The sequence below is a fragment of the Odontesthes bonariensis genome, chromosome 13 (assembly GCF_027942865.1).
Source record: "Odontesthes bonariensis isolate fOdoBon6 chromosome 13, fOdoBon6.hap1, whole genome shotgun sequence".
In the NCBI taxonomy this organism is placed as follows: Eukaryota; Metazoa; Chordata; class Actinopteri; order Atheriniformes; family Atherinopsidae; genus Odontesthes; species Odontesthes bonariensis.
The window spans coordinates 28,959,441-28,986,036 of record NC_134518.1 but is presented as its reverse complement, the minus strand read 5'-3'; the positions used below and the strand labels follow the sequence as shown (position 1 = coordinate 28,986,036).

The 26,596-nt window shown below is 39.0% G+C and overlaps 1 protein-coding gene across 1 annotated transcript; it reads right to left on the bottom strand.

Moving 5' to 3' along the window:
* Window positions 1-5,489: 5,489 nt before the first annotated feature.
* On the bottom strand, window positions 5,490-24,714 carry elovl6 (ELOVL fatty acid elongase 6). Its single transcript, XM_075481858.1, has 4 exons — window positions 24,442-24,714; window positions 9,449-9,580; window positions 8,889-9,040; window positions 5,490-7,197 (listed from the first exon to the last, which is right to left on the bottom strand). Exons 1-4 carry the CDS (start codon window positions 24,522-24,524, stop codon window positions 6,761-6,763), a joined length of 804 nt encoding a protein of 267 aa, XP_075337973.1. The 5' UTR covers window positions 24,525-24,714; the 3' UTR covers window positions 5,490-6,760.
* Between the last annotated feature and the right edge of the window lie 1,882 nt (window positions 24,715-26,596).

The window sequence follows — 26,596 nt, the reverse complement described above, 5'->3', positions numbered from 1 at the left end:
ACAAGTAGAGCGCAACACGGAGCCATGGTGTGTGGAATAGGCGTCATTCAACTACAGAGGAACAGACAACAGCATTATTCTGCTGCTCAGCAGGAGCTACGATGCGCCTTCTCAAATAAAGATAAAGATCAAATAAAGAGTCTTTTTGAGTGCTTTAAGTCCAGCTTTCCACAAGAAGTTTGAATGCAGTTGGGCAGTCTAGCGTTGGACCATTTTGTCCATGGTGATACAGTCTTAAGATGCCTGGTAATGGCACTTCATCTGTTATAACAGGATACTGCCACCCAATTTATTTCATGAAAAGTAAAACTGAACACATTGAAACAATAAACAGAAAACCTGGGTTTAATGTTTGTTGTTGCTATGCAAAATGGCTTTACATAAACTTTGTAAAATCTTTTTGAATTGACTATGATAACATGGAAACACTCGATTATCTGATCATAGACACAAAATACAAAGTTTGACAACACAACGCTCATTAATCTTGAAAAAGAAGAGTTTTCTTCCATTTCCTTAAAATTTTTTAAGGAAATTTCTTAATAAATAGATCAACCTTGCCATCACAAAGTCGGTCAGTACGCACATTTCAAGTTTTTACTTTATCTGCTGTGGACGTTTAAATTCTTCAGTTGTCTCTAGGTGCGGAATAATATAAGGTATCAGGTTAGAGCTTCAATATGTAATATCTTATTTAATATTAAAGTTAAATAAAGAAAAATACGTAAAAACGATAAAGAAATAAGAGAAGATTGGTCAACAGCAGTACAAGTTTACTGATATTGATTTCAACCCTTCTACTCCTCCTAATTTTGCATATTTGTGCCAGATGGGTCTAGTTTTGTCTTGTCGCTCACGTCTACAGTCCAGCCCAGAGGACAGCTGACGAGAGCTAAAGAGGGAATTAGCAACCCACTCAAAGGCTTTGCTGTGATCCTTCAGGTCAGCTTCGGTCCCTCCAGCTCTTGAGCAGGACAGAATAACACTTGTTTTCTGAGGATTTGGGTAGATTTAAAATCAAAAGAGGAGGTGGATCTAATGCATGCAATGGACACATGAGTCAGAATCTATGGGTGCACACTCAGGGAGGGAGGGTCCCAAAGCTGGAGAGCTCTTTAGGTAGCTTCAGCTCCTGAGGGGCAGTTGATAACGTTTGAGTGCAGTGATTCAGAGGCTGAAATCTGCCTTCCCTGGCAGCCAATCCCAACTTGATTTACAAGTTAGTAATACTGCAACATCAACACACAGCTCTTAAACCATTGGTTTTCAGATGGTCCCTTCAAACAAAAGGTGTATTAAGATAGAATTCTCAAGTATATATTTCAAGATATAGGCTATTAATTGTAGTTGTAGTTATCAATTGCCAAGTACAATAGTACGCATAATGCTTTTTTTGAATAAATTATTTGGATCAAAGAGGTGTCACGTGATACGGGTATGACTCTTTGTTATTTCTTTTATCTTTACGGTAAAAGTTATCATCCTACAAATATGGAAGACCTTACTAAGAGAGCGGACACTCATGAAAGCGTTGAAATTTACAGACTTCTAACAAAGCAAAGTCACACATTAGAATTATATGACACACAATCAGAATTTTTGATGCGTCAATAAAATGGAAACTCAAAGCACTCAAGAGTTGATTTGTGACACCCATTTTGTGACACCGTTTTAAGATTTGAGGTTGGACTGCCAATCTTCCACTAGATGGCGACAGCATATAACTATAACTCCCTTGTACTGGACCAAGTGAGGGAAGATTACGTTGATAAAAAGATCTTTCAATAGAGCCAGTTTAATACAGCTGCTGGGTAAATAGCTATTAGGTGTCTTGCAGGATAAATGCTTGATATAAACTTTCAGTGAGATAATCTCTGACAGGAATGAACTTGCTGGACTGACAAAACAGTGATGGCTGCATTAGATCAATCAGTTCACACTTGGATTTACTCAGATCAGATGAAGAATTTGTAAGGGTTAGTAATGCACCTCTTGGCAGTATCACATACAGTACGTCAGCACAATAAATTAGGCTACAGCTGTTGGGGAGAGTTACCTCAGCTTTTACCTTTTGGGGCATAGACAGGATTATAGTATGGCTCTCAATAACAAAGGTAACAACATAAATCGGACACATATCGAATCCAGACTGCTGTCTTCAGCCTTGTGGAAGTAAGCCTGACAGTCTAAAATTTAGTCTTTTCAGTTTATTCAAATACCTTGTTTCTGCCAACATGTCTCACTCGTTGTCCCTTCTTTGAATATAGGCTACATGAAAAAAAGATTATTTTATTATTGTACGAACAAAATAAAATGGATCTAACCAACATCAAAATAACATAACAAAAAGAGACAGCTGAGAGCTGTATTCTTCCAAATATGTCTATTCTATCTGACAAAATCATTTCACATTCCTCACTGGAGTTAAATTTGCACACCAATGACAGCGGCCTCCAGTTCACAGCACCACTACAACTCACTGCACTCAAACTGAATGAGTCAACTGAGACTGAACAGGCAGTACACCCAGGCAGACTTCTCTGCTAAACAATAATCACCATTTTACAGTAATTCAATCATTAATAGTGGCTACGTATTTCTAAGTTTTGTTAATTCGACAGGTATGTAGAAACTGCCCTGGCTAAGTGTGATCGTATAAATGGCACAAGGCTTTATGAGTGGTATTTCATGTACCTGTTGCACCTATTTATGTACTGCACTAGGCTATGTTCCATTAAATACAGCACTTTGAAAAAGTCTTGAACAATCTCTCAATATTTTGTTTCCTAGGATCTAATTAAGTGCTCTTGAGCAATAGTTCTCCAGGATCATATCATCATCTTTTCCCCTAATTTTCAGTCCAGTCCCAATACCTGACCATTTTCACAGGAATTTGTTTATTTTTCCAATTTATTTTAGTTTTTTTTCAAACAGTTTTAAATTGTATTTTTAGGCACTTTGTTACTGCCATCCTGTCACAAAGACATATCATGCAATCCCTCTTTTCTTTCATTGCATCTGCAAAAAATGCCAAAGATAAGAGACAAAATAGTATTTTTATACCTACAAGTTTATCTCTATAGAGCTATTAGGCAAAAACCTGCCACATCTTAGCAGGGTGTGCAGTGTATTGTTAAAAATAATTGAGGAACTTGGACATGTCGAAGACTACAGAAGAAGTGGCAGGTCTAAAATGTATATAGTGTAATATATGCACGCATATTACATTTTTAGTAGAGAAAAAACGAAATTGAAAGCATCATTACATGTATACAATGCTTAGCAACCAAAACCTGTTTTCACTGGCATCAAATTAATTCTGTAGCATATTTCTATTTCCAAATACAATGCTGCAAAATGGTAGTGATCACATCATTTACGTTAGAAATACTAAAGATCAATATAAATCTATTAAATGTAGGGACATTTATATTTTCTCCCATTTTAATGCTTCGCTCTTTTTTTAATTCATTATTTCAAGTTTATTTTAAACTATTGAACAGGCGTTTGGTGCCATAAACTAGCTAGGTTAGCAAAGCACCTGTTACATCGCACATTTCCTCGTGTTGTAATACTATTTATTTTTTCCACCGTCTTTGCACCTAGTTAATTCTCATAAAATGTATAATATTTATAATCTTAGATGAGCTACAATGACCACGATACACTGTATGACAGTAAAACTATGACAGTAGTAGGTCGCAGCAGGTGAGAGTGCAGTTAGCTATTTAGCCAATAATGCGTTTAGTCAAACTGGCAAATTCAACTTAAAAAAAAGAAAATTAAAGTAGTTTCACACTTACCGGGATTTGTCTGATTCCACACGTATTTCCATATCCAGTCACAGCAAAACATCAAAATTGCCACACATTAGGTGAGAGTGTTTAAATCTCTCAAACTCTTTACTCTTCCGGGACCAAACAAAGATGGCACCCGGATGTAACGGAATTTTGTAGTACAACCACAGCCATTATACTATTATATAATCTGTGGTACAATGGAGGGAAAAATGAAGGGTCACTTCCGGTTAAACGATGTGGCTTTTGTGTTGAGTAAAGGCTTTCACTGTTTGAGTGGTTATATTAGAATCCAGGTATAATTAACCACAACTATATATCATATAGTATATTTTATGGGCTTTGTTTGGGCTTTAATGCTTTCTTTTTTTTTGTAAACCCACACCCCTCATGTCCCAAAGAACTATTCAGCCCAATACAAGCTAATAATTTAGCATTTAAGGTGTGATGATGAAGTATTAACATACTGTACTTCAGTTATTTAAAAAAAAAAGCCAATGTAGTGTAAAATTATCACAACAAAATGGCCTGTATGAAAGCTCCTTCAAAAAAAGCAGCAACATGTTGTTGAAAGTACAAAAGTAAAATAAAACTACTAGTATTAGTTGGAATGATGTGATTATTAGATTAATATTATAAGATAATCATAGAAAGTTTCTTAGATGATTTAATACTAAAGTGTGTAAGCGTCATTTTTACTACTGTAGCTGTTGTAGTTGGACCTGGTTTAAACTATATACATTTTTTTTAAGGGAAACACAAAATAGAACCTGAGATAATTACTGGGGAAGGAAAGTTCACAAATTTGTTTTCAATCTTTGTTTTTCCATAAACTTTGATTTTGAACATTTAAACAGACATCTCACTGAAAATGGATGGGAGGTTTGGAGGGAAATAATCCCTTTTATTGAGCACAGAAAACTGAAATCTGACCCCAACGACAGACAGGGTTGTGTGCTACATGATATCAGAAGCCAACAAGGCCGGAAACCACTGCTTTAGTCCTATTGTGTTGGGTTTTAAAGCCTTATTTTACTGTCAATTGTTTAAAACACCCACTTTAGAAGTACCTAGTCACTGTATAAACGTAATGGTTTAGAACTACAATGTTTATCTAAGAAGTGTAGTGGAATGTGCAGTGGATGTTTACAGGTACATTAGATGAAGACACTTGTAAAAGTTGTTCATTTTTAAACACTAAAGGTAAATTGTTCTGATTTCAAGTGAAATATATTTTCATTGAACAGTTTAACACAAATGTAGTTAGTTTCAATAATAAAGCTTTATTAGACAAAGCACCACTAGGGGGAGGCCAGTACAGTTGAAGTGTACACAGATCGGATTCCAGTTGTAATAGTGTATAGCTTTTTCCTTAATAAGCCCATTAGCCTAATTATTCATTTACCATTAGTCACACATACCACCAGCAAATTGTATCAGGCATTGATACACAATGATTTTAGCTCGGGTGGTACTAAAAGAGGAATACCAGCTGCAGAGATCAGGTGTGTAGCATGACTGTTCCATTACTGCTGCACTGAATCAAGGTTTGCATGCATACAAGCTCGTGGTCAGCTCATTTGGTGAAATACAGTATGTTGACTATCTAGAAGTGATAATCCCCTGTAGCCTTTCTAAATATTGTAACTTGAAAAACAGCCAGCTTCGTCTTAAACTGTTTTTTTTTATATCTTTTTAACTTTCAGCACCAAGAAACTGATTATGTATGTATATGCAATACCAGGAGGACACAGACAAAAAAGTGAACACCACAGGTCAACTTTTTGCACACTTTGTTCATACATCGAGTTTCTGAGCAACAATTGTTTTCTGACACCAACACAGTGCAAATGCACAATAGCACAACAGACACCAATTAAGGATACATACTATTTTTTTTTTCAATACAGCAGATTTTGACAAGTTGCATGTTTACATTTTTTTTGTCTTTTGCTAAACATGAATATGTTTGCCCTCCGTTTGTTCCTTCATTGTCCATCTGACTGGATTTCCTCACTGGTACGGACCCTTTAACACAGAGAAGTGTTTGGAAATAAATGGCAGGCAATTTCCCAGGTGTGGTCGGCAACTTCTGCAAGGTCAAGACAAGTGGTGAAGCAGGGCACTGTCAGCATCTGTTCCCAATCATGGCTAAATGTAGCGTGTTCGTCAGTCGGTCCAATCGGCTTCAGTCTGTCATTCATACTTTTTTTTTCTTGATTATCAGCCATACTGTAAACTGGAGAAGATGTTAAACATGTCTAATTGGTTTTGATATGCATATTATATTTAGAAAGAGATAGCCTAAGACCTGAGAAAAATGATAACATTTCGCAATGTAAGACACAGACAATACAGTGCTGTTCACCTCATCAGTTTACATCAACCACCAACACTTCGGCTTCACTCACTCACCAGCGTCTCCCACTTTTTCTGTCACAGATCAAACCAAAACAACAAACACTAATAACAGTGAGACAAAAACTCCTGACACCATCCATCTTCATGTGTACCTTCTGTTTCATGTCAATGATAAATAGTTTTTTGTAGCAGACGTCATCTTTTTACTTCGATATCATTTCGTCATATTTTATTAATCTTTTTTTAAAAGTATTTAAATGAATTCAAAAGGGGAGGTTTTAAACTAGACAACACGTGATGGCTTTTGATCATGATGGCGCTGCTTCCTCTGCGATCGCTTAAGAGAAAAATCCCCTCAAATGAGTTTTTTTTTTCTTTCTTTTTTTTTTTTTTTAGATCTGCACATTAGTAGTAATGCTTAAGCACAAACACCAACCATTTCATGACCCTCCCATCCCCGCAACACCCCCAATCTCCTGGCCTCCATGCCACATCTCTGTCATCCCATTCATCTTTCAAGTTATTGGTCCCTGCTCTCAATTTCCAACTCCCTTTTTTTCCCTCCAATCATCTCCCTTCTTCCCATACTTTTTGGCATTCTTCTACTCGCTTTTCTTGCTGAGAGCCATAGCCTTGGACTTGCCGATGTAGGCTTCAATGAAGAACTGCACAAAGAGCACAAAGTAGCTGAGGTACATGAGGGAGGACCACACAATGTTCTGCATGTGGGATGGACACTCCTGGCCCTGCTGCATCCACGAGTACACCAGGTAGTTGACCACACAGCCCATCAGCATCTGGGTGATCTGGGTCAGTGTGATGAACATGGCAAAATTGCGTGACAGCTTGAAGCCAGCTGCTCGCAACGCGTAGTAAGAGTACATGACTGCGTGGACCAAGTAGTTCATGGTCATGAACCAGCCGCCTCCAGCTACCATGTCTTTGTATGAGTACCAGGAGTAGAGCAGCACGGTGATGTGGTGGTACCAGTGGAGGAAGATGAGCTTTTGTTTCCTCAGGACGATGAAGAGGGTGTCACCTGCAGGTAGGACAGGTTTGGATGAGACAGGAAGAGTAGAAAAGGGAAAAAGATCAAGATTTGTCCAAGACTTGCTTAATGAACTTTTTTTTTGGCACAAAGAGAAGCATTGTAGTGTTCGACAACTTAAGCAGCATGTCAAGAAAATAACAAATAAGTTGCAGCAAAAGCTTCATTCATTACACTTTTCCACCATCGATACTGATGCAAACACTAAGTGCTGTTCGCACTAATTAAAACCTAAAAGATGCCTTGCTCTTAGTTTTCAGCTGCTACAAATATAATTTCTGACAAACTGTCTCATATCAGTCGCTGTCTGGGATTTTATTTTATATATAATCAGACAAATAATATTTCTATTTCACAAAGAAAACTGCTCATTATTGTGCAGCTGTGCCAGTCATTGGAAATGAATGAATAAGTGTGGAGGAACGTTTGATTGGTACTTCATATGTTTCTGCTTAATGTGAATGCTTTGAGTTTCAAAATGGAGCAGAATTGTGTTTCTGGGCCTTAAGGGAACAAGATGACGATCTAGTCTCTGTTTTTCAGCCTAGACGTGTTTATTTGGACAATTAACGGGTAAAGGGAACGGGAGATATGAGATCTGCCACCATTCATTCCCACAGAAAGGAATAAAATGCTCCAGGTTTAGGTGAGGAGTTCAACCACGAGGGAACACAGAGATGGCAAAAACGCAAAAACCGAGTCTCAGAGTTCATCATTTCGGGGATAAGAGTAAACTTACTCTGATTCATCGAGTTATATGTAACATTTCATGGGCAATGTGAGAACAACGGGTTCTTCAGTGGTACAGGAAAACACTGATGAGTTATTACGACTTCACATGGAAAATTCAGTGAGGCTGCCTTAAAATCAGAGCGTAAGCCGATCACAGGGTTAAGATACAGAAATTGATTCATTCATTCTTTATTCATTGTACCAAAATGGCTTTGCCATTTGGCAGTATCAAGGCTTTGTTGACTCCAAGCATTATCAGTGAGGAGGACGTGAATAAAATTGTGACACTGAAAATAATCCAAAGCGAAACGCTATGTGGCACACAATACTTTTGGCATGCAAAAATTTGGGCACTCGAAGAAATTTGAGCTCTCGGATAACTGTTACAAAAGCCTAAGATCTGAATTAGTTCCATTTTTAGAACTGTGGCTTGTTCACAAGCATCATTTGGATTGGCCAGGCGATACAAATTTAAAATCCTGTCACACCAATGAGAACCCATGGGCCCTTCGAAGCATCTGCCTAGTACTTTGAAAGTTAAAATAATTTAAGCATCTGAACCATGGATCAATTCCCCTTAAAGTCCCCTGATTTAAACATCCAATATCCCTACTTAGATCTCACAGATTTTCGATCATATATTTACCGATATCTGTCAAATTGGTGTTTCTAAATTCTGTCTCTGCGGGGTGCCTAAACGCTGGGCTTTCTATTTTTTGTCTGAACCCAGGATTCATTCACTCATTCAGTCTTAGCAGAGGTATAAAGACTGACTTCTCCTCTAAACACATGTGAATTATTTTAGTTGTATGCCTTTTAGAGAGCATGCTGTCTTTTACTCGTTTTACAATTCACAGTAGCAGAGGGTTTTTTCCAAACCTTTGCATATCACTGTATTACACCCATCACACAGAAAATATTAGACATGTCACTAGCACATCTCGACTTACCCAGCTCAGGTGCTTTACTAAGAACAAAGGCATACGCCCAGAACTTGCTGACTGGCCCGTTGTAGAAGCTCTGGTCACAAACCGACTGTTTCAGCCCTTTCGTCATCAGGATGTACGTCATGTAGCTCCCAGTACGGATGGCACCAAATATGCTACATAAACAGAGATAATAAAGACACAGAAGATCTTTGTCGTGTAAGGAGTCTGCAGGTACTACTGGCATCGTAGCTGAATTGTTTTTGCATGTTTCCACTCGTTAAGATGTCAATGTCAACTGCAGCTTTAAATATGTTATGATATGCAGAACTTTTTTGCATCTATGATAGAAATCACATTTTTATTACAAATCCCCACATGAGATTCCATCTGATAACATGACAGCTGTAAATACCTCCACAGATATGACAAACCAGACTACTGAGTCACCTGTGAATGATGAAAATTCAAACGTGGATCATGTATTAAATCAGACTACCCGATTGTCTAATAGTTCTTTATATTGAATGATATGGGCTACTCTCAATTTTTGAAAATTATAATGAGCTTTTTAACCATCTTACCTGAATACAGCAAGTGTGAGCGACCATAGCACCAGTGGTTTTCTCAACTCAAACTTCTCCCTTTGTTTCATGACATGGCGGCCACCCAGGATTACGGCCACATACAGTGCAGAGAACAGAAAGGACTTCTTCCTGTAAACACAAAGAAATAGAGTTCAGTGGACTTCTTATCGCCTTAATCACACTGATAAAGGTGATGACTGTGTTTGGTCAACTCCCTGCAAAAAAATGCCAATAAATGTTTAGCTTTTAGATTAAAGTTATTGCTGCCATAGACCAATGAAGTGGAGGACCGGTTCTGAACCACCACCTGGATGCAGTAAATCTAAAGAAAAAGCTTTTTCCTGCCTTCAGCACAATTACCAAGCACAGGTGGTGTGACCTGACAGCCTGTGTGCTGAGTAGGGCTAACAAAGACAGGTGCATGCTGCTGAAAAATAGACTATCTGGTCTGTTGGATTGGGAGCACAGCAGCCAAAGAAGTCCAACGAATTAAAATTTGGTAAAAAATAAATGGATAAAAGCACAGGAACCAGGGTTCTTGGAGTAGTAGACCCAATAACTTTGGGAATAGTGAAGAAATGTTTAAACAAAAAAAATTGCGATGTGGGGTTTGTGCTGCTGTTTAAAAGGACTTCATCATCATCATCATCATCATCATCATCAACAACAACAAAATTAAAAGATATCAACCAGCGAGAATTCAATTTGAATTCTTTTCATTTAAATCCCATGTTGTTTAATACTGTTTAATACTAAAAAGGAGAATTAAACCTCTGGGCAGGACCAACTACTTATGGTCACAGTGGGACGTTGGTGCATAATTCAGTCTTCAAACTACTGCCAAACATTTCTCACAGAACCGAAACATGTGGCAGGTTTAAAGAGTTTGATTTTTCAGTCTCAGCAGAGCACAATAACAGCTATGACCTGGTGTCGTTCATCAAGTGTGTAGCTGAACAAGAAAGAATGGGCTTTTACTGCAGCTTGTGGTAATAAGACAGTGAACTGTACACTGTATGATGGAAAAAAGATTGATTTCACTCATCATTTTTTGTAAAAATGACAGATGTGTTTTGTTCTTTTTAAGCCAAGTATAAATGAGCAGTTTTGTTAGTGCCACCTAATACCAGATCATTAAAGAAGGTAATGATCTGAGTTCACACCAGTGCTGCACGTGGGCTTGGCACGTCCTTAATGCTCACCTGGCACTCACCTTTTAAATGTATTTCAGGCTCAGTTCTAAGAAAATGCCATCAAAGTCGCACAGTATTATCAACATTCTTCACTTGAGAAGGCAAATAATGTGATGCCTACTGGGTGATAATAAAGCAGACGAGTCAATGAAGAGAAGAACAAATAATATGCAACAACATTGCTGGTTGTTTATAATAAAAGACATCATTGTTTTCAGTGGTCCGAGGATGAGAAATGCCACCTCACTGATCTCGCACAAAACCCACAAACTGATGTGGGCCACCTCCACAGAACAAAAGCGGACAAAGAGGTCCAGTCAAAGTAAAAAAAAAGAGCTTCTTTCACAGAATGACAACAGGGTTGGACTGCAGAATGACATCACTGTTTCTCAAGCACACCGGGAGGAGGGAAGAACAGAGCAACACACAATGCAGTGGCCTACATACTGAAGTGTGGCTGAAGGGATTGCAGAGGAGGAACAATTTCAGCATTCCTCCAGTGTTCTGCCATCCAAGGCCAAAGGTCAAAGGTTAGGGTGATTATATAGCCTGAGCTGTTGAATCTGCAGTGCACACAGTGCTTCATAGGTATAACGGGATCCTGCAGAGATAAAGCACGAGGCAAAGATATCCTCCCTCTTACAAATAAAAACCTGTTGTCGCCAGCCGTCAAGCACATCCTTTGCTTTGCTTGCTCGGATGTAGCCATTAGTCAGTGTTGGTTAATGTCAGCTCAATTTAAGTTGTCCAAATAGAAAGGTTTCTTGCTTACGAACATAAATGGATGTACGTGCATCCAGGGGGCAAAACCACAGCTGGTGGCTATAAGACAAAAAAAACCTTAACAAATGCATTTCCTCATCATTTGATCATAAAACTTTATTTCACAGTTCAAACTTTTGATATAGACTAGTGACCTAATTCAAGATTGCTTTATAGTCATTGTACAAAATCTTTTAAAATTTCAAGCATTCAATAATGATGAAAACCAAACTGCGCTGTCCAAGCTAACGATGTAATCAGTTCAGCCACCGTACCATACTGAGGTTGCTGTCACATTTCAAAACGAGCAATTCCATGTTCTGATATCATTGAGAATGTCACTGAGTGATTATCTGAACGCAGCCATACCCTAAGATGCATAATAACACTTCTCTGTGTAGTTTTCAGAGATAAGTTTTGACACAGGAGCAGAGTTGTGCATTTTGCAACAGAAAAATGAGCACTGTGGAGACTTTGGGACTCGTGGGACTGCACTTTTATTGGCCTGGAGTCAATCTTCTTCTGCTCTTGGCAAAACGGCCGCGACCCCCCTCAGCATTTTGAACAATTTCCTTCCAGCTTTTCAAGCAATTTGTAAAGTTAACTGTCTTGTTATTTCTGTCTATCAGCTTGGCTCTGCCAAAACAAATCAGGCTGAGCATCTCTTTCTGCCTCCTGGTTATGCACGCACCTCCGTCATCATCACACATCACTGAAATCCATTTCATAGATAACTACAGAAGTAGCTAATTGAATAATACACACAATAAACCTGAATCTACAATGAACTTGGCAAATTACATAAAGTTACATAAAAATGACATACCTGTGCTGCAACTGTGTCCTGCCTACAATCTAAATGCAATGATCCAAAGTTAGGTTTCCATGTGTGGCTAATATTAATAATTTCACATACTGTGTATCTTTATTTCTTATTTCTAACTTTGAAAACAATGACAGCTAGAAGATGAGAACCAACTCATTGGACACATCATTTTGCAAACAGGCAAAAAAAAACAGTCATGATCGAAAATGACCTCAATGACTGTTGCAGTGTCAAAATGAAATGAAATCAAATTTATTTGTATAGCACATTTCACGTACAAACCAATTCAAAGTGCTTTGTGTATCACACTTTTAAATTTAAAGCCATTCACAGGCTTCATATTGGTTCTTGATGCTAGTAAACTAAGCCAAAGATAATGAAATGCACAGCCTATTGTGGTATATTCAGAAGATGGATTACCCTGCTGTCAGGGAAATAATAAGGGGTAAGGAATCCTAAGGGCACAGTCAGAGCTGATATGGTAGCTGAGGTGGTGGGTAAGGGGGGGTGCTGCTGCTTTCTGTGCAAAAGCCCTGAAGGACCAGCTACTGACTGCAGTCCCAAGAATCTACGAGCCATCTCTAGCATGAATAACTTTACATTAATCTGACTGTCTGAATGAGTGCCCCGGTCACTTTCCTTATGCTGTATGCATTGTCCTTAACACGGAACAAGCCTGAAAGCAGAACAAAGGCAGAAAGAAATATCTGCCTCGTTAAAGCTTTTAACATTGGTTTCACAACTCATCCTTCAACTCTCTTTAAAGAGGAGGCTCATATCTTTAGGGGACCTGAATGAACAAAGAAAGATCCAAATAAGCGAGGCTAAGAAAACCCCGGTTTTCCAGCTCTGGATATGTGCGCATCCATGTATCCAAGTAGAGACGGCGGCAGCTGGCCAACTGAAACAAAGCTGCTGCCGGCAAAGCAGGAAGGAAACCTGACAACATAAAAAAAAAAAAAAAAAAGAAAGAAAAAGAACGCCCAGTGTGTGAATGCATGAATTAATGAGCCGATCAATAATCCTGAATAGACATTAAAGCCTGAGTAGATCTAAAATGAATGCGCTGCAGGTGTCTTAATGCAGCATATCAGAAGGTTTCAGACATATTCTGATGCAACACAAACTGTTCTGAATGCTATTTGTACCTAAGAAAAATAACAAACATAAAAATAAGCCAAACCAAACCATTCTTTGTCATCCAGGCTCGAGAATGTGAAAGAAAAAGGTTTTTACTTTTCTACTTGTTTTCATTTGTTTTTGAAACATCGAATGAGATGGATGAGGATAAGAACAAGTATTTACAGGCATCATTGGTGGAACTTTTGCCTTTGGCTGTACACTCATACACTCAACAAGAAAACCTGTAACAGCTCAGTAATTTCAACAAATAAGGATGATTACTGATAGTTCCAAATCTTTAAAATTTAGAAGGAACAAGTTTTTGAGTAATCTGCCTTTGTTTTAGGCTCTTTAAATATTCTTTCATGCTGACACATCTCTTGAAGTTGGTGAGAAACTGAGAAAGACTCTTTGTTAAGGTGATGATGTGTTTTGCTATTTGTTTTGTTTTTTTTCCTTTTCTAAAAGAACTGATTGGTCAGGAAGCTTTTACACGTGTTGATTTCTTATCTCAAAATCTAATCTGCGAGGGGGCGGGTTAGATTTCCCAGCATAAGTTACCATGGTGATACACCTTGGGAAGAGGTGAACCAGCTTTGTGATGCTGAAAATCCAGAGATGAACCTGACGTTACCTCAATAAGCCACTAATCCTGCTTCATAACACAGGCGCCTGGTTGACGCTCCAACATGCTAGCGGATGGTATTGCACATTAACACTGGTGGCCACCCTTCTCAAAACATGGTAAAGGAAGAAGAATCAGTAAATAGCTACATTTCCAAGCCACTTCAACAAGCTGAAGCTGCACACACACAGTCGACAGTCAGCCATGTGGCACATCTGGGATGTCAGTGAACGAGTAGAACACACTGCTTGCATTGCCAGACTCTGTTGAGATTTTTTTAAGCCAACATAAGTTTCCTTTTGTGTGTAACATACATACATACCATCATTCCCTTCTGGGCTGGCAAATGATCAAATATTCTTGCACAGCCGCAGATTGTACAACCTAACCATCAGTTGGAAGTGCTTTTTCGTTTGCCGAGATGCTAGCAATGTGAGACGACACAGCAGGGGGTCACTGCTCATTTTTTTCACGTTTGTTTGGTGTATAAAGGGCTTTAGATGTAGCATCATAGCAAAGCTATTGCAGCATTGGGCTTGACGGTATTTTCTCTCCCCTGGTTATGCATTAGCAAGGTCAAAGAAGTGAGAGTAAGCCAGGGATTAAGGTCCGTTAATACTGTTTGAGACAGTGAATAAGACAAGAGAAGCAAACACGAATGGTGCATTTCAGGATAAAGGCATCACTAAATCACCGGCTTACTTCACTGATAAAGAACTGCACAGTGGCCGGGGTTTAAAGGACTGATGAAAACAGTTGTTAAATTTGTTCATTGCAAGTGTCTTTGTTTAATTTGACGCTGTATTAATGACTGAGCCTTGTGGATCTAGTAGAAAGCAGGATTCTACTTCATGCTCCTTTCTAGTTATAGTCAACAACTCTATACCTTTCCAACCTCATATCTTGAGTGTAATTAATCTCCCAGATAAGAAGTTCAAATGTGCCGTAAACGTTAAGAAAATCAACTGATAAAAAGAATTTTGTATAAAAATGAGAAGAATGTTGTTGTCAATTCTTATGGCCATCGTTTTTTTTTTTTTTTTTTTTTTTAAAGAAAATCAAAATAAAATCTGATATGACAGCTGATATGCCATCTGAGAGGATAAATGAATGAACATCTTCACATAAAGCATGAGAGCAAAAAGGAGCTAAACTTAACATTTGGCCATCCACTGTATGTTTATAGTCGAATATGAAAAACAGGCTTCAGAGTTTTCTATCAAAGGACATTAAGTGATGAAAGTGATGTCAAACATATCAGGTCCGCTGTTAGAAGTGGTGACGTGTGTCCCAACAGAAGTTGGGAGAGAACCGTGTTCCTCCTAATTCCAGCTCTGCCTGCTCTCAGCTCCCTGTCATGTCACCAGGTGGCAAATACTGCACAAGCATGTAGCTTTTTCTGTAAATGATGATGATGGCGGCTTTCACAAAGCAACCAATGTTGCACATCAACTGTCTGAAAATAGTATTCTACAGAGACTGGTGTGGATTTACTCCATCCCCTCAGGCTCCTGTGCCAAATCAGCTCCATCTGGCTTATTCAGAACCACCTAAAACATTAAAAATGGGACTTTCCACTATTTGAAACAGCCTGCCATACTTGCATTAAGGCAACATAAAGGTGATACACTTTTAAATGGCTAAAGAGCCAAGGATGTACTGGCACAACTTTGTAAAACAACAAGGAAATAGATCGGGTTCCAGTATTAGGCTTGACTCAGCTATTTGTCAAAGTGGCCCAAGGCAGCACAAATGAAAAACTACAGCGTCAGAGCTCTTTTGGGAAGGATCAGCATGGAAGAGGAACAGAAACAGCAAAGATTTGTTGTTTGCTGGAAAGGCCGGAAACTCCTGTGGCTGGAAGAGTAAACAGCAGTAGCATCACTGAAACAATATTGAAATAAACTAAAACATATCTGTTTCCAACTGAGAGATCAGTGCCAAAGGGGTCACAGATTCACAAATCAAGCATTCAGAACTATTTCTAAACACATATTATAGTATATTAGTATGTGAAAAAATGAGTAGAGACAGGACAGGATGTAGGAGCTGCTTTGGTCAACACATAAGGCATCTCTGGTATGTCTTCCTCTCATGTGTGACTCTTATCTGAGTGAGATACCGGGTGTTGGCACTGACTGCACAGCTGCTGCATCATTATAAATATCTTATTTCTAATGTCCTTCATATTTGACAGAGTAAACAATATAAAGCAGACAAAACTAAAATCTAAAGCTGTTCTGTGTCATCACAGCCCAAACACAAACCACACAGAGGCCTCAGAAAATACTGTTTAACAGCCTGCAGAAGGTTAACAAGCCTATTTTCATATAAAGCTGCCAGACAGCCGGGAGAAGGCATGAAACCCAACACTTTTTTTTTTTACAGTAATTAATAGGTTTAAACACGAGCGTAAAGTTCGGTGGGAGTAAATGACAACACGAGCGAGCGCTTTATGCTCCTGGTTTTTGATGTTCAGGTTGTTTCTATGTAACCTCTTTAGTAAAGTGCACACCCCAAGAAGAAGAATTGATCCTTTAGACATTCCCCTCCCCCACTCCCACCCGAGAGAGTGGTTATAAAGCTGCTGGCTAACCTGCTGTGGAACCTGGATCTGTATTAGCAGGCCCAGGAGATTTCACCTGTTATGTAATCCTGTGTTTGCAGTGTGAGGATGAGTCTGCATGCCTTTGGCAGTGAGATGGTGTTTAACCGTCGCACCAGTGTGTGTATTACTGCATCATATATGGGCATGAAATTGCACGTACAGCAAATATGTGAATGTGTCTCTGCATAGGGACGCTCGTTCAGTTCACTATCCTGGCAGCGCTGCTTGTATCTTAAGCATTGGAGGTATGAGTTACCGAGCCAAAGAGTGGGACGAGCACAACACCACAGAACAAGACCGAGAGGTGCTGTAAATAAGGCGTGGCTGTTACAGAATAACCTGCCACCCAGGGGCACCCGCATTTTGTCCAGTGAGTAACATGCCCACTAGTCCCAGTCATTATATGCAACTATGTAAAATAACTTCAAAATGTCATGCTATATCACTAACTAATTTTGGTATTGCTGCATCTAGGCCCGATTAAATCTATTTAGGGAAAAGAGGAGTACTTTTGTTGCGTGGCGTAATTTAATTTAACATACCGAGTCAAGGTGAATCTACATGTACACATAAACATGGGTATTTGGTGCCTTTTGTCCACATGGAGTGGCAAAACACGCCGTGTTGGACACTGAAACTGAATATTGTGAACAAGCTCCAGGAGGAAAATTTCCATTGAGTGTTTAGACTAAAAAAAAAAAATAAAATCATACTGTGCCCTGCCATCTCCTTAGTTTAACATCAGAAATACTTTCTATGGCAGCAGTGAACTAAACCAAGAAAGCATTGCTATCAGGACCTTTTTACATAATTACACACAAAAGTAGCAGCAAGATTACTTATTAAGAAGCAGGTGCATCAAAACGCGTTATGGAGTAGATGCAGAGTACGCTGAAGACCAATAACCTCACATGAAATATTTCCTAATCTCTTCTTCCTGGCCAGGTTTCCAATCTTTTGAAAAGCAGTATTAAAGAAATGTTAATTAGACACATATCAATTGGATGGTTTGAGGTGATTAAACAAGGCTTGTCGCCAGGGAGTGGCAGAGGTTGTAGTATAGTAGAAGTAGTTGTCCTAACCAGAAACAAACCCCAAGTAGTACAAACAAAAAAAACAACTGCAGTGGACATCCTCAAGATGAAATTGAAGGAATTCATTTTTGTCTCTGAGAATATCTGGGACATTTCATGATATCCTCAGAAGACAATCTTATCTTATTTTTTTCCAAATGAAAAACAGCTGGTGGATCATATCATATATTTACATTTTTCACCGGGTCACACATGATGTGCAAGGTTGTTTCTATGATACAACTAAAAACACCTCAAGTGAGCGTATTGACCTTACTGCCCATAAGTGGAAGTTCTTTTTGTTTTTTTTACCATTTCCAATCACCTTTTCTTATTGACATTTTCTAAATGCTGATCAAAAACAGCAATGGAAACCAGGCTAGTGAAATGGATTATACGCCAATATCTACAAAATAAAATTACTGTTGAAGTAGCGGCTATTCCATTGCTTGAATCAAAGCATTTCCTTGATATAGCAAGGCTTAAGGCAGACCTTAATTCCTGAGCCCACATCTTCAACTCTGGCCTCATCAGTCATGAGAAGGAGAGCAACCAAGCCAGCATCAAGCCCGAGGAGCTTTCTGTGTTAACATGGTCAGGACTGATCAGCGTCACCGTGCGCTGCTCTTGATAAACGACAGCAGCAAGTAGAAACAAGACATTGTACATTTTTCTGGATCGTCATCAAAGGGAACACCTAAAATATAAGTGATACTTAAAACAAGAGGCATTTATTTCAAACATCCAAGCTGAAAATAATACATAATAGAGTTTGCCTTCATTTAGTTTTGATGTTAAGATGTCACATTTGACCTCTGGTATTTAAAGTGATTATGAAACCACCACATGTTCTGTCTCACTTTAAATTGAGAACCCTTTGTAAGTTATCCGATTTCAATGCTAGCTTCCAATCGAATTATACAGATATGAGTAAAAATAAATGAATGAAAACATTTTGTAAGTGAATCTATCACTCTGCTGTTATAAGTGACACCTAAATAATAAGGATCTAATTGTTTCTTCCACCCAAAAGGAGTGCTGAAGAATTCTGAAACAAAGCGCTGGACTGCTCATGTGCCAAGTAAGTAACATGAGACTTGGAGGAAAGATAATTATCTTCTGAAGTCATCCAGTCCCAGAAACCTGAACCCCCCCCTTTCTAGGACAAGTAAATGAGCAATGATACTTAAAAATTAAAAAAACAAAAGATCAGCTGGAGACATGAATAACACAAGCTAGCGTCAAAATAAAATCAACATTGCCAAACCTCTCGTAGTCCTGCATAAATAGTGGGAATAAAATTTCAGACCACAACAAAGCTCTCGTTGTTCATTCTCACTGAAGTATTCTGGGACGCTGCTCCGCCTGCTATCAGTCCACAGGGCACAGCCAGCAGGGATTCATCAACAGTGCACAGACCAGCGAGGATGCAATCTACACCAGAGGCTTCACAAAATACACAACACCGATTTCAAGCAACCAGCATTGCAATGAGGGATGATGACGTCTGTGGGAGTACAGAGTGAGTCAGCAGGTTTCAGATGTGTGCTTAACATAAAATCTCTCTTTTTCGTATCCTAAAAAAGTCCGTTCAAAACCTGGCCGTCTTAAACAGAGACACCCTCCAAGCAGACGGGGATTCATGTTGGAAACAGTCTTAATACATGTACTACTTTGCAGAAATACAAGTTTTACCTATCAAACCTAGTAAAAGAAAAACACATATACTCACATAGTATAGTGTATATCATAGTGTTCTTATGCGATTGCCTACAGTTCACTGCTATAAACTGATGACACAAGCAAGATATAAGCAACTCTGCAGAGAAGTCGCTTGTAGTAACTGTTCTGTGTTCCTGTTCTGCACAACACTAAATGCAATGAGTAAAGCTTCCTGTTCAGATATGATAAGATATGCTTTAAGCGACCATAGGCTGTTTGTTGTCTTCAAACCGTGATTATTTCGGTATGTACAGATACTCTATGCAAAGCTCTGTTTACGCTGTTTCTTGATGTATGCGTTTCATATCTATGCGATGGGGAATGGGTGTGAATTTGCCCGCAAAGTGAACATTAACATGACTTGAAACTCACTCACCTTGAATTCTGTGAATAAATCTGGATGTCTCTTGGTGCTTCGCTAAATTGGAAGCGTTTCCTCCTTTCGTCTGAAAAGCCCTTTGGCACCGTTTGCATATAGTTTTTTGTGAATCTATTATTAATCCAGACACAACTCTTACTATTTTTCTTTTCGACGAGTCGAGGCGGAGCTGTCGCTGCAGTTGCCATCTTCCGTGTGCCTTTGGTATTTAACGGCACACTCACTTGTAGGTGTATATGGTGCCCACGTTACCTCCGGAGGAATTTCATCCCCGGTACCAACGGTACCTACGGTACTGTAGAAAAAACAAGTTTTATCAAAAAGATGCAAGAAGATGGGACTTTGGATCATGAGTGGAGCCCCTGGGCCCATACATAAAGGAGTAATTCAATCAACAGCATTATCTGGGTGCCTTAGCCCAGCTTTTACAGTTTCATCTTTTGTATGATTGCAATCTGAATAAAACATGCTCAACTGCATTTTTGCCCTCCATTTTTGGTCGTAATAGGACAATATTTTCTTTGTTTCCAGTATCATGAAAACATGCTTGATGTTTAATGCTCAACAAGGTTCCAGGTGCAATCTGATTCTGGCACTGCTGAAATAGGAGGAAAGCAGTGACGACATTTGAAATAAAGAAATGGGTTTTTTTGGCTTCGTATGCAGAAACTTGGGAGTTATTTTGTCAGCTCATTCAGGGCTTCCAGAATGTCTCCTTTTTTCAACCAATGGACCACATTTCATCAGCCATTAGAGAAGCAGGGGGATCAAAATTAAACGCTGCAAGGGATATGTAACTGAAAAACCAATTGCAGGCATTTTCCATCACTCCTGAGTCATGCACCCATGCATTCATGAGAAAATCTGTACTTTCTAGAAGTGCATGCATTAGATTTTTGTATAAATATGTATATATATATATATATATATATATATATATAAAATTTCTGATTATTTCTAAACCTAACAATATCATAAATTTGCCAAATCTCTAGAGTCTGAGATTTCCTGCCAGTCATTCTTAAGGGTTCTCTTTCTCTTGTATTTAGCTCAATACTGACCAGCCACAACATTAAAATGCCTACCTAATACTATACAAGTCCCCAATAACCCACAAAGAGAGGTCTGACCCACATGGGCGTGGCTACAGGGGTTACAATCCTGCTGTATGTAATACCAGGACACATGCATTGGCCTCATACTGATCTATCCTATCAACGCTCCATCAGATTGGGATCTCCGAAGGCCAGATCAACGCCTTGGGCCCTTCATCATCGTCCCCAAGCTTTTTTTTTACTGCTTCATTGTCCACTACAGCTTGACGAATTAATCATCTAGGATGATGCATAATCTATCAATAGCAGATATATATGTCACTTGCTATAGCTGTTATTCTTTATCATGGTTACATGGGCTAATATTAGCTCAGTAGGAGAGGTCAGGTAGGCTAATAGTTTTATTGTCTGTAAATATTGGTGGAATTCATGGTTAGAATCCTCCAGGTCAATACATAATACCTTTTTATTGATTCTGATTTCCAATTTAAATCTGACTTATTAATTACAATATTACTAAATAAGTGTAAATGAGTCTTTATGAGATTTCAACACTTTAACTTTCTATTCTTTTTTAAATTATTTGCAAAACAAAATTGCAATAACTGCAAGATAATAAGCAGGAAGAATAAAAAACAAACTGTTTACAAAGATAATAATAATAATAATAATAATAATAATTACACAATAACAAACTTTCATGCTCAGGGAAAACTTATCTGTCAAAAACTCAAGTTTAAAGGAGACATATTAATAATAATAATAATAATATATTTTATTTATAAAGCACTTTACATCAATTTAATGACCTCAGAGTTATTATGCCTTTTCTCACAAGCTGATGCAATTTCCTGAAGTTTTAATGAAAAGTCTGTGACATGCTTTGGTCAAAAAAACACAGAGAGATCTACAACTGCTCCTTTTTCTTCCATTAATACACATTTCTATGCAGCTGGATCAAATGAGAGGCTTGGAGTGATAATTTGACTCTAATCTGCCCCTTTCCTCCTCAGGGTCAGTCCCTTTTGAGATCTCTGGAGCTTAATAGTCTGAGAGCTCAGACCATACACTGATCTGACAAGAAAAATAGGCTGGAAATTTTTTTTTCAAATACTTTCAGTTTTCTCATCCTAAGTTAGACCATAGACAGCTTGTAGGCTGGTGGTCCCCCTTTTTAGGCCTAATATCCACCTGAGTCAAAGACCTTTACTATGCTGTACTGATGGTGCATTTGTTAACAAATGGGAAATAGGAATCTCCGACCTCTAACTAGCAAAAAAACTAAAGAATGCCAAGCGAACCTCAGATTTCCTTGTTGGGATATAAAACATTAAACAAAGCACTGGGGGAACATTATTAGCCTATTTATGTTTTATTTTAAGCAGACTATGAGACCAACGATGAGATTTGATGTTAACAGCAAAGCAAAGAGCAAAAGAGTTTCAACTTTGCAGCATCATCATAAATTAGGCGGAGTTACAGAGGGAGGAGCCTGAATAACCTTGTGTGGAGTGACATATGTTTTCCCTGCAGATGTGAACAGCTCACTGAATGACAGGATACAAGGATTTTGGGCAGTAGCAGCTTCAGACACTCAAACCCATGCTCTCAAACACAGAAAAAATTAGCTTTTTTTTTATTTATCTCCTCATTAAATGCCATTTGCACTTGAAGATTTGTAAAATGTGCCTTCACCAAAATTAAACACAAACAAGATAATTTAGCCTAACCCAAAGTAATTCAATTTCAGAAGACATTTCAGACATGCCTTTAAACTTGTTCCACAGACCATACCTTTGAGCCATAAAAACATGTCATAATCAGTTTCTCTGTCTACATTAAACATGTAACAAACAACCTATCAAATCCCATTTTCTGTGGCTGTTGCCTAACGGCCATGTGCACCGACACAGCCACACATCCTCCACTACAGGAACAACTGAGAGAGGTTGGCACAGATCAGCTGCACTGTGATTGGCTAATGCAGTGTCAGCAGACATCAGAAGATGAACTTCATTGGTCGGTTGTCAGTACCAGGGCATGGACAGCTCCTACTCACTGCTACCACGTTGTCTCTCCTCTTCCTCAATTACACACACACACACACACACAGACACAACAGACACATGCTTCTTTTTAATGAATAAGAATGAAACTGCTCGAAGAGAGGCTCCAAGAGCTCTTTTCAGGGGAAGTTTGTGTTATGGAAAATATGTTAAATGCGACTCTTTTCCACCGCCAGTTCAGGCTTTTACTCACTGTGTGCTGCTTTATACAAACCCAGTGCAGCTGAATGCTTGATAGAGCTTATGCTAACTTTACGCTTGACTCATTATGTTTTCCTTGGAGCAATTTCTTGATCAACCTGGCACAGAAACGGCCAACGATGACCGTCCAGTGAGTCCATGCAAAGGATGGTTGGATGGACCGGCAATTGACCTACATAGGACATGCATTGCTGCACACAACCATAACGCAATATTTGTTGTACAGCAACAGTGGAACATCATTACAGAATAATGTTGAAGGTTATGCAAAGTCTGGCAGACACCACCCTGGGCAAACACTGACCGATCAAAATTTTTATTTCAACTTCTAAAGTCAAGGTTCAGTGATGTTTCATAAGAGTCACCGCAAGTAACTTTGTTTACTATTCGATAAGTTACATATTAGGATTCCTATGCTCATTATTCTTAAATCTGAAGACAAAATTAGTATTAAGTAACTATTCAAAGAGTTTTCGATCAAAAACAACAAATGATATTCAAAGGTGTCCTCTTTATACTTAATTTAGTATCTTTGGGTTGAAAAAAAAAATCAAATACATTTTAAAAAAGCTGCTAGAAGATGTCACCTTAATAACTTTTTGCCTGGTTATTGCCTTTAAACTAAAAGAAAAAAACATTTAAAAAGCAATCTATATATATATATATATATATATATATAATTGTGACTTAAAAGAAGAACAAAATAAAAATGATTCAGAATTAAGTCTCAAAGAACTTTACAACAGCGTGTCATATGCTCCCTGTTACACTCTTCTGTAAAACATGGGATGAAATACAGATATGAGATATGAGTGGTCTTCAGAAACCTTTCTTTAATTAAATTACGGATCAGGCCATCTCCATCAAGGGGGGGGGGGGGACAAAAAGCACTTGAGTGATGAGCATGTTGTGTGTCAGCATAAAGGCAGGCTTGGCTTAATAAACTACTGGCCCAGTGACCGAGTGGATGAGGCAGCTGGAGGATGGATGACCTTTACAATACGGTACTGATGCCGGGAGAATAAATCACAGGACTTCAAGGACAAATCAGACCCGTGAAGGCAGGTTCGAGCCCATCTATTGTGTCCAGAAACCCAGACTGGAGTGGAGCAGCCTAATGTATTCGCAAGCGGCTAAAGGCCTGTCTGATTTCATTTTTCTCCCGTTTCCGTTTCATGAAGCACGCTCAGTGATTTGCATCCGATGACAGAGACGCTGATCTATCAAACGCAGCTCGATTTAATCCCGGTTTCCTGGTCCGTTTCAGCACGAGGGCACCGCGCTGAATATGCGGTGGATCCCCGGTTACAGTAATGTGGGATTAAAAACGAGGCGCTAACATTACGGTGTACACTCACCAGTTCTCCTGCATCCATCGGATGGCTTCGTCCTCGTTAAACTGTCTCTCGAACTCATATTCTTGAAGAGCTAACACCGACATGCTCGCTGTGCTGCTTTTCCTGTTCACACCGCTGAAACAAGACGATACTCGGACGAGGCGTTTTGTGTTTTCTCTGTTCCCTTTCAGCCCCGGACTCGCATCGCTCGCGCCGCTGTCAGGACCTCGCGGTTGTGCGCGAACACCTCGGCAGTCCCTGCACTTTCCTCCTCCGCCGCCGGCTGACCGAGCCTACGCCCTCTTCCTGAAGAAGATGAACTCCGGGTCCTAACGCCGTCGGGTTACTCTCCACCGTGATTGAGAAAAGTTCTTTTGGATTTTATTTCAAGCTTGTTAAGTTTAAGTCCAGCTCCTGCAGAATTTACACCCCCCCCCCCCAAAAAAAAAAACCAAACGTGTTCCTCAACGTTGCACGTGTCGAAACTGTTACTACAAGATGGGAAAAAAACAAAGGAAAAAAAAACAAAACAACAAAGCTTGGGGAACTATGAATATTCTGTTATGACCTCGCCCAGCACCCACTTCTTAGTGAGAGGAATTTTATAGCTTTTCCTTTTTCTGCATTCTTTATTGTAAACAGACGCAGTAATGTGGAGATTAAACTTTCACCAAATGGAGACATTTTTAAATCCAGGTTAAAGACATTTCTGTTCTCATGTGTCTATGCATGAAATCTGCACGCTATCTTTTAACTTATCTAGACTGTTGCTTGTTTTTAAATTCATTTAAATGATTTTATTTATTTCTCTTTATATTCTTTTATGTATTTTAATGCTTCTTCCACTCCCTGCTGCAATGCTTTTATTTTATGTAAAGCACTTTGAATTTGTTTGTACATGAAATGTGCTATATGAATAAATTTGATTTGATTTTGACTTTGACAATGTCCAGACTGAAAAGCGGTGTGGTGTATTGGGCTGGTCGCCTTCAGACAGACTATGTGTAAAGATACAGGAAGAACTCTGCTGACACAGCGTTGGTCCCATATTTGGTAACCCTGAAGATGCTGCGCGTTCCCATCAACAGGCACATAGCCAGAATATAATGTCTAATTATCTGGTGAGCCTCCCCTGGACACACTAACTGAGGAATTAGTTATTGTCAAAATGTTTTATCTTAGACTACTTGTGTCTCTTATCGGGTCACCCTGCCCCAAAATCCCTACACAGCTGGTAAGTATCAGACACAACATATCTCTTATCGGGTCAAACTGTCCCCGAAACTCCTTCACATAGCTGGTAAGTATCAGACACTACAGTGGCCAAAGGTTTGCTGCTCTTGCTGCAGTGGCATGTGCAGATCCTTCCATCATCGACCACTGCCTTCGACAGGTATCCCACTTGTATTTTGGTGACACACACCATTTTATAGCTGCAGCAGGGATGCTTCATTTTGGATGGTCTCTTCTGTCCAATCACTAACCCTAACCCCCTGTCACATGCGAGCCTTAACACAATAATCAATAACCCACAAAGTTTGATCTTCTAATGCCCGCTCGGAAGACCAAAGTTCGCATCTTAACCTCATTTTCGCAACTATATTGCCCCATTTGTTTCAGATATTTTCAATTGAGACAATTGTTGCTGATCAATTATAAGTGAGGCAAAAGGAGTCGTACTTAACCGTTAACGAAGATTAACGTTTTGGAAGAGTAACCTTCCAAAACCTGACTCAGTCGTATTAATGGCTCTGTTATGGATCTTTCTTTACAAGATTTACAACTTATTTAACCCTAACTGTGAGGAGCTTTTAATTTCAACCACCATAGAAGAAGATGTGTCTCGTGATTGTGAAAAAGATGTTGGTCTGTTTCGGGGGTCAAATAGTTGGTGTTGGATGTTGCTGAAATGACTAAAATAAAGTTTGGATGGATATCGGATCGGGAATGCACCATCTTTAAGGAAGACTTGAGGAAGTCTTGATGATTGTGATCATCAAGATTTTTTTGGGGTGAAATCTAATTGAAGAAAATCAACAGTACAACACATGAACGTGAGACAATTTGTACAGAAACTAATGTTATGACAGTGCGTTAGAGTTACAGGGTCAGGTATATAGTAAAGTTTGGTCCCCTTTCTATAACTAACCCCTGAATACAGTGGCTGAGAAAAGAC

Bases quoted from the DNA above. Each gene is read 5' to 3' on its own strand.
- elovl6 (XM_075481858.1), bottom strand. From the start codon at position 24,524: ATGTCGGTGTTAGCTCTTCAAGAATATGAGTTCGAGAGACAGTTTAAC. The intron at 9,581-24,441 runs GTGAGTGTACAC...TTGTGTTTACAG, and splicing joins CGATGGATGCAGGAGAACTG to GAAGAAGTCCTTTCTGTTCT. The intron at 7,198-8,888 runs GTAAGTCGAGAT...TCCTACCTGCAG, and splicing joins TAGTAAAGCACCTGAGCTGG to GTGACACCCTCTTCATCGTC.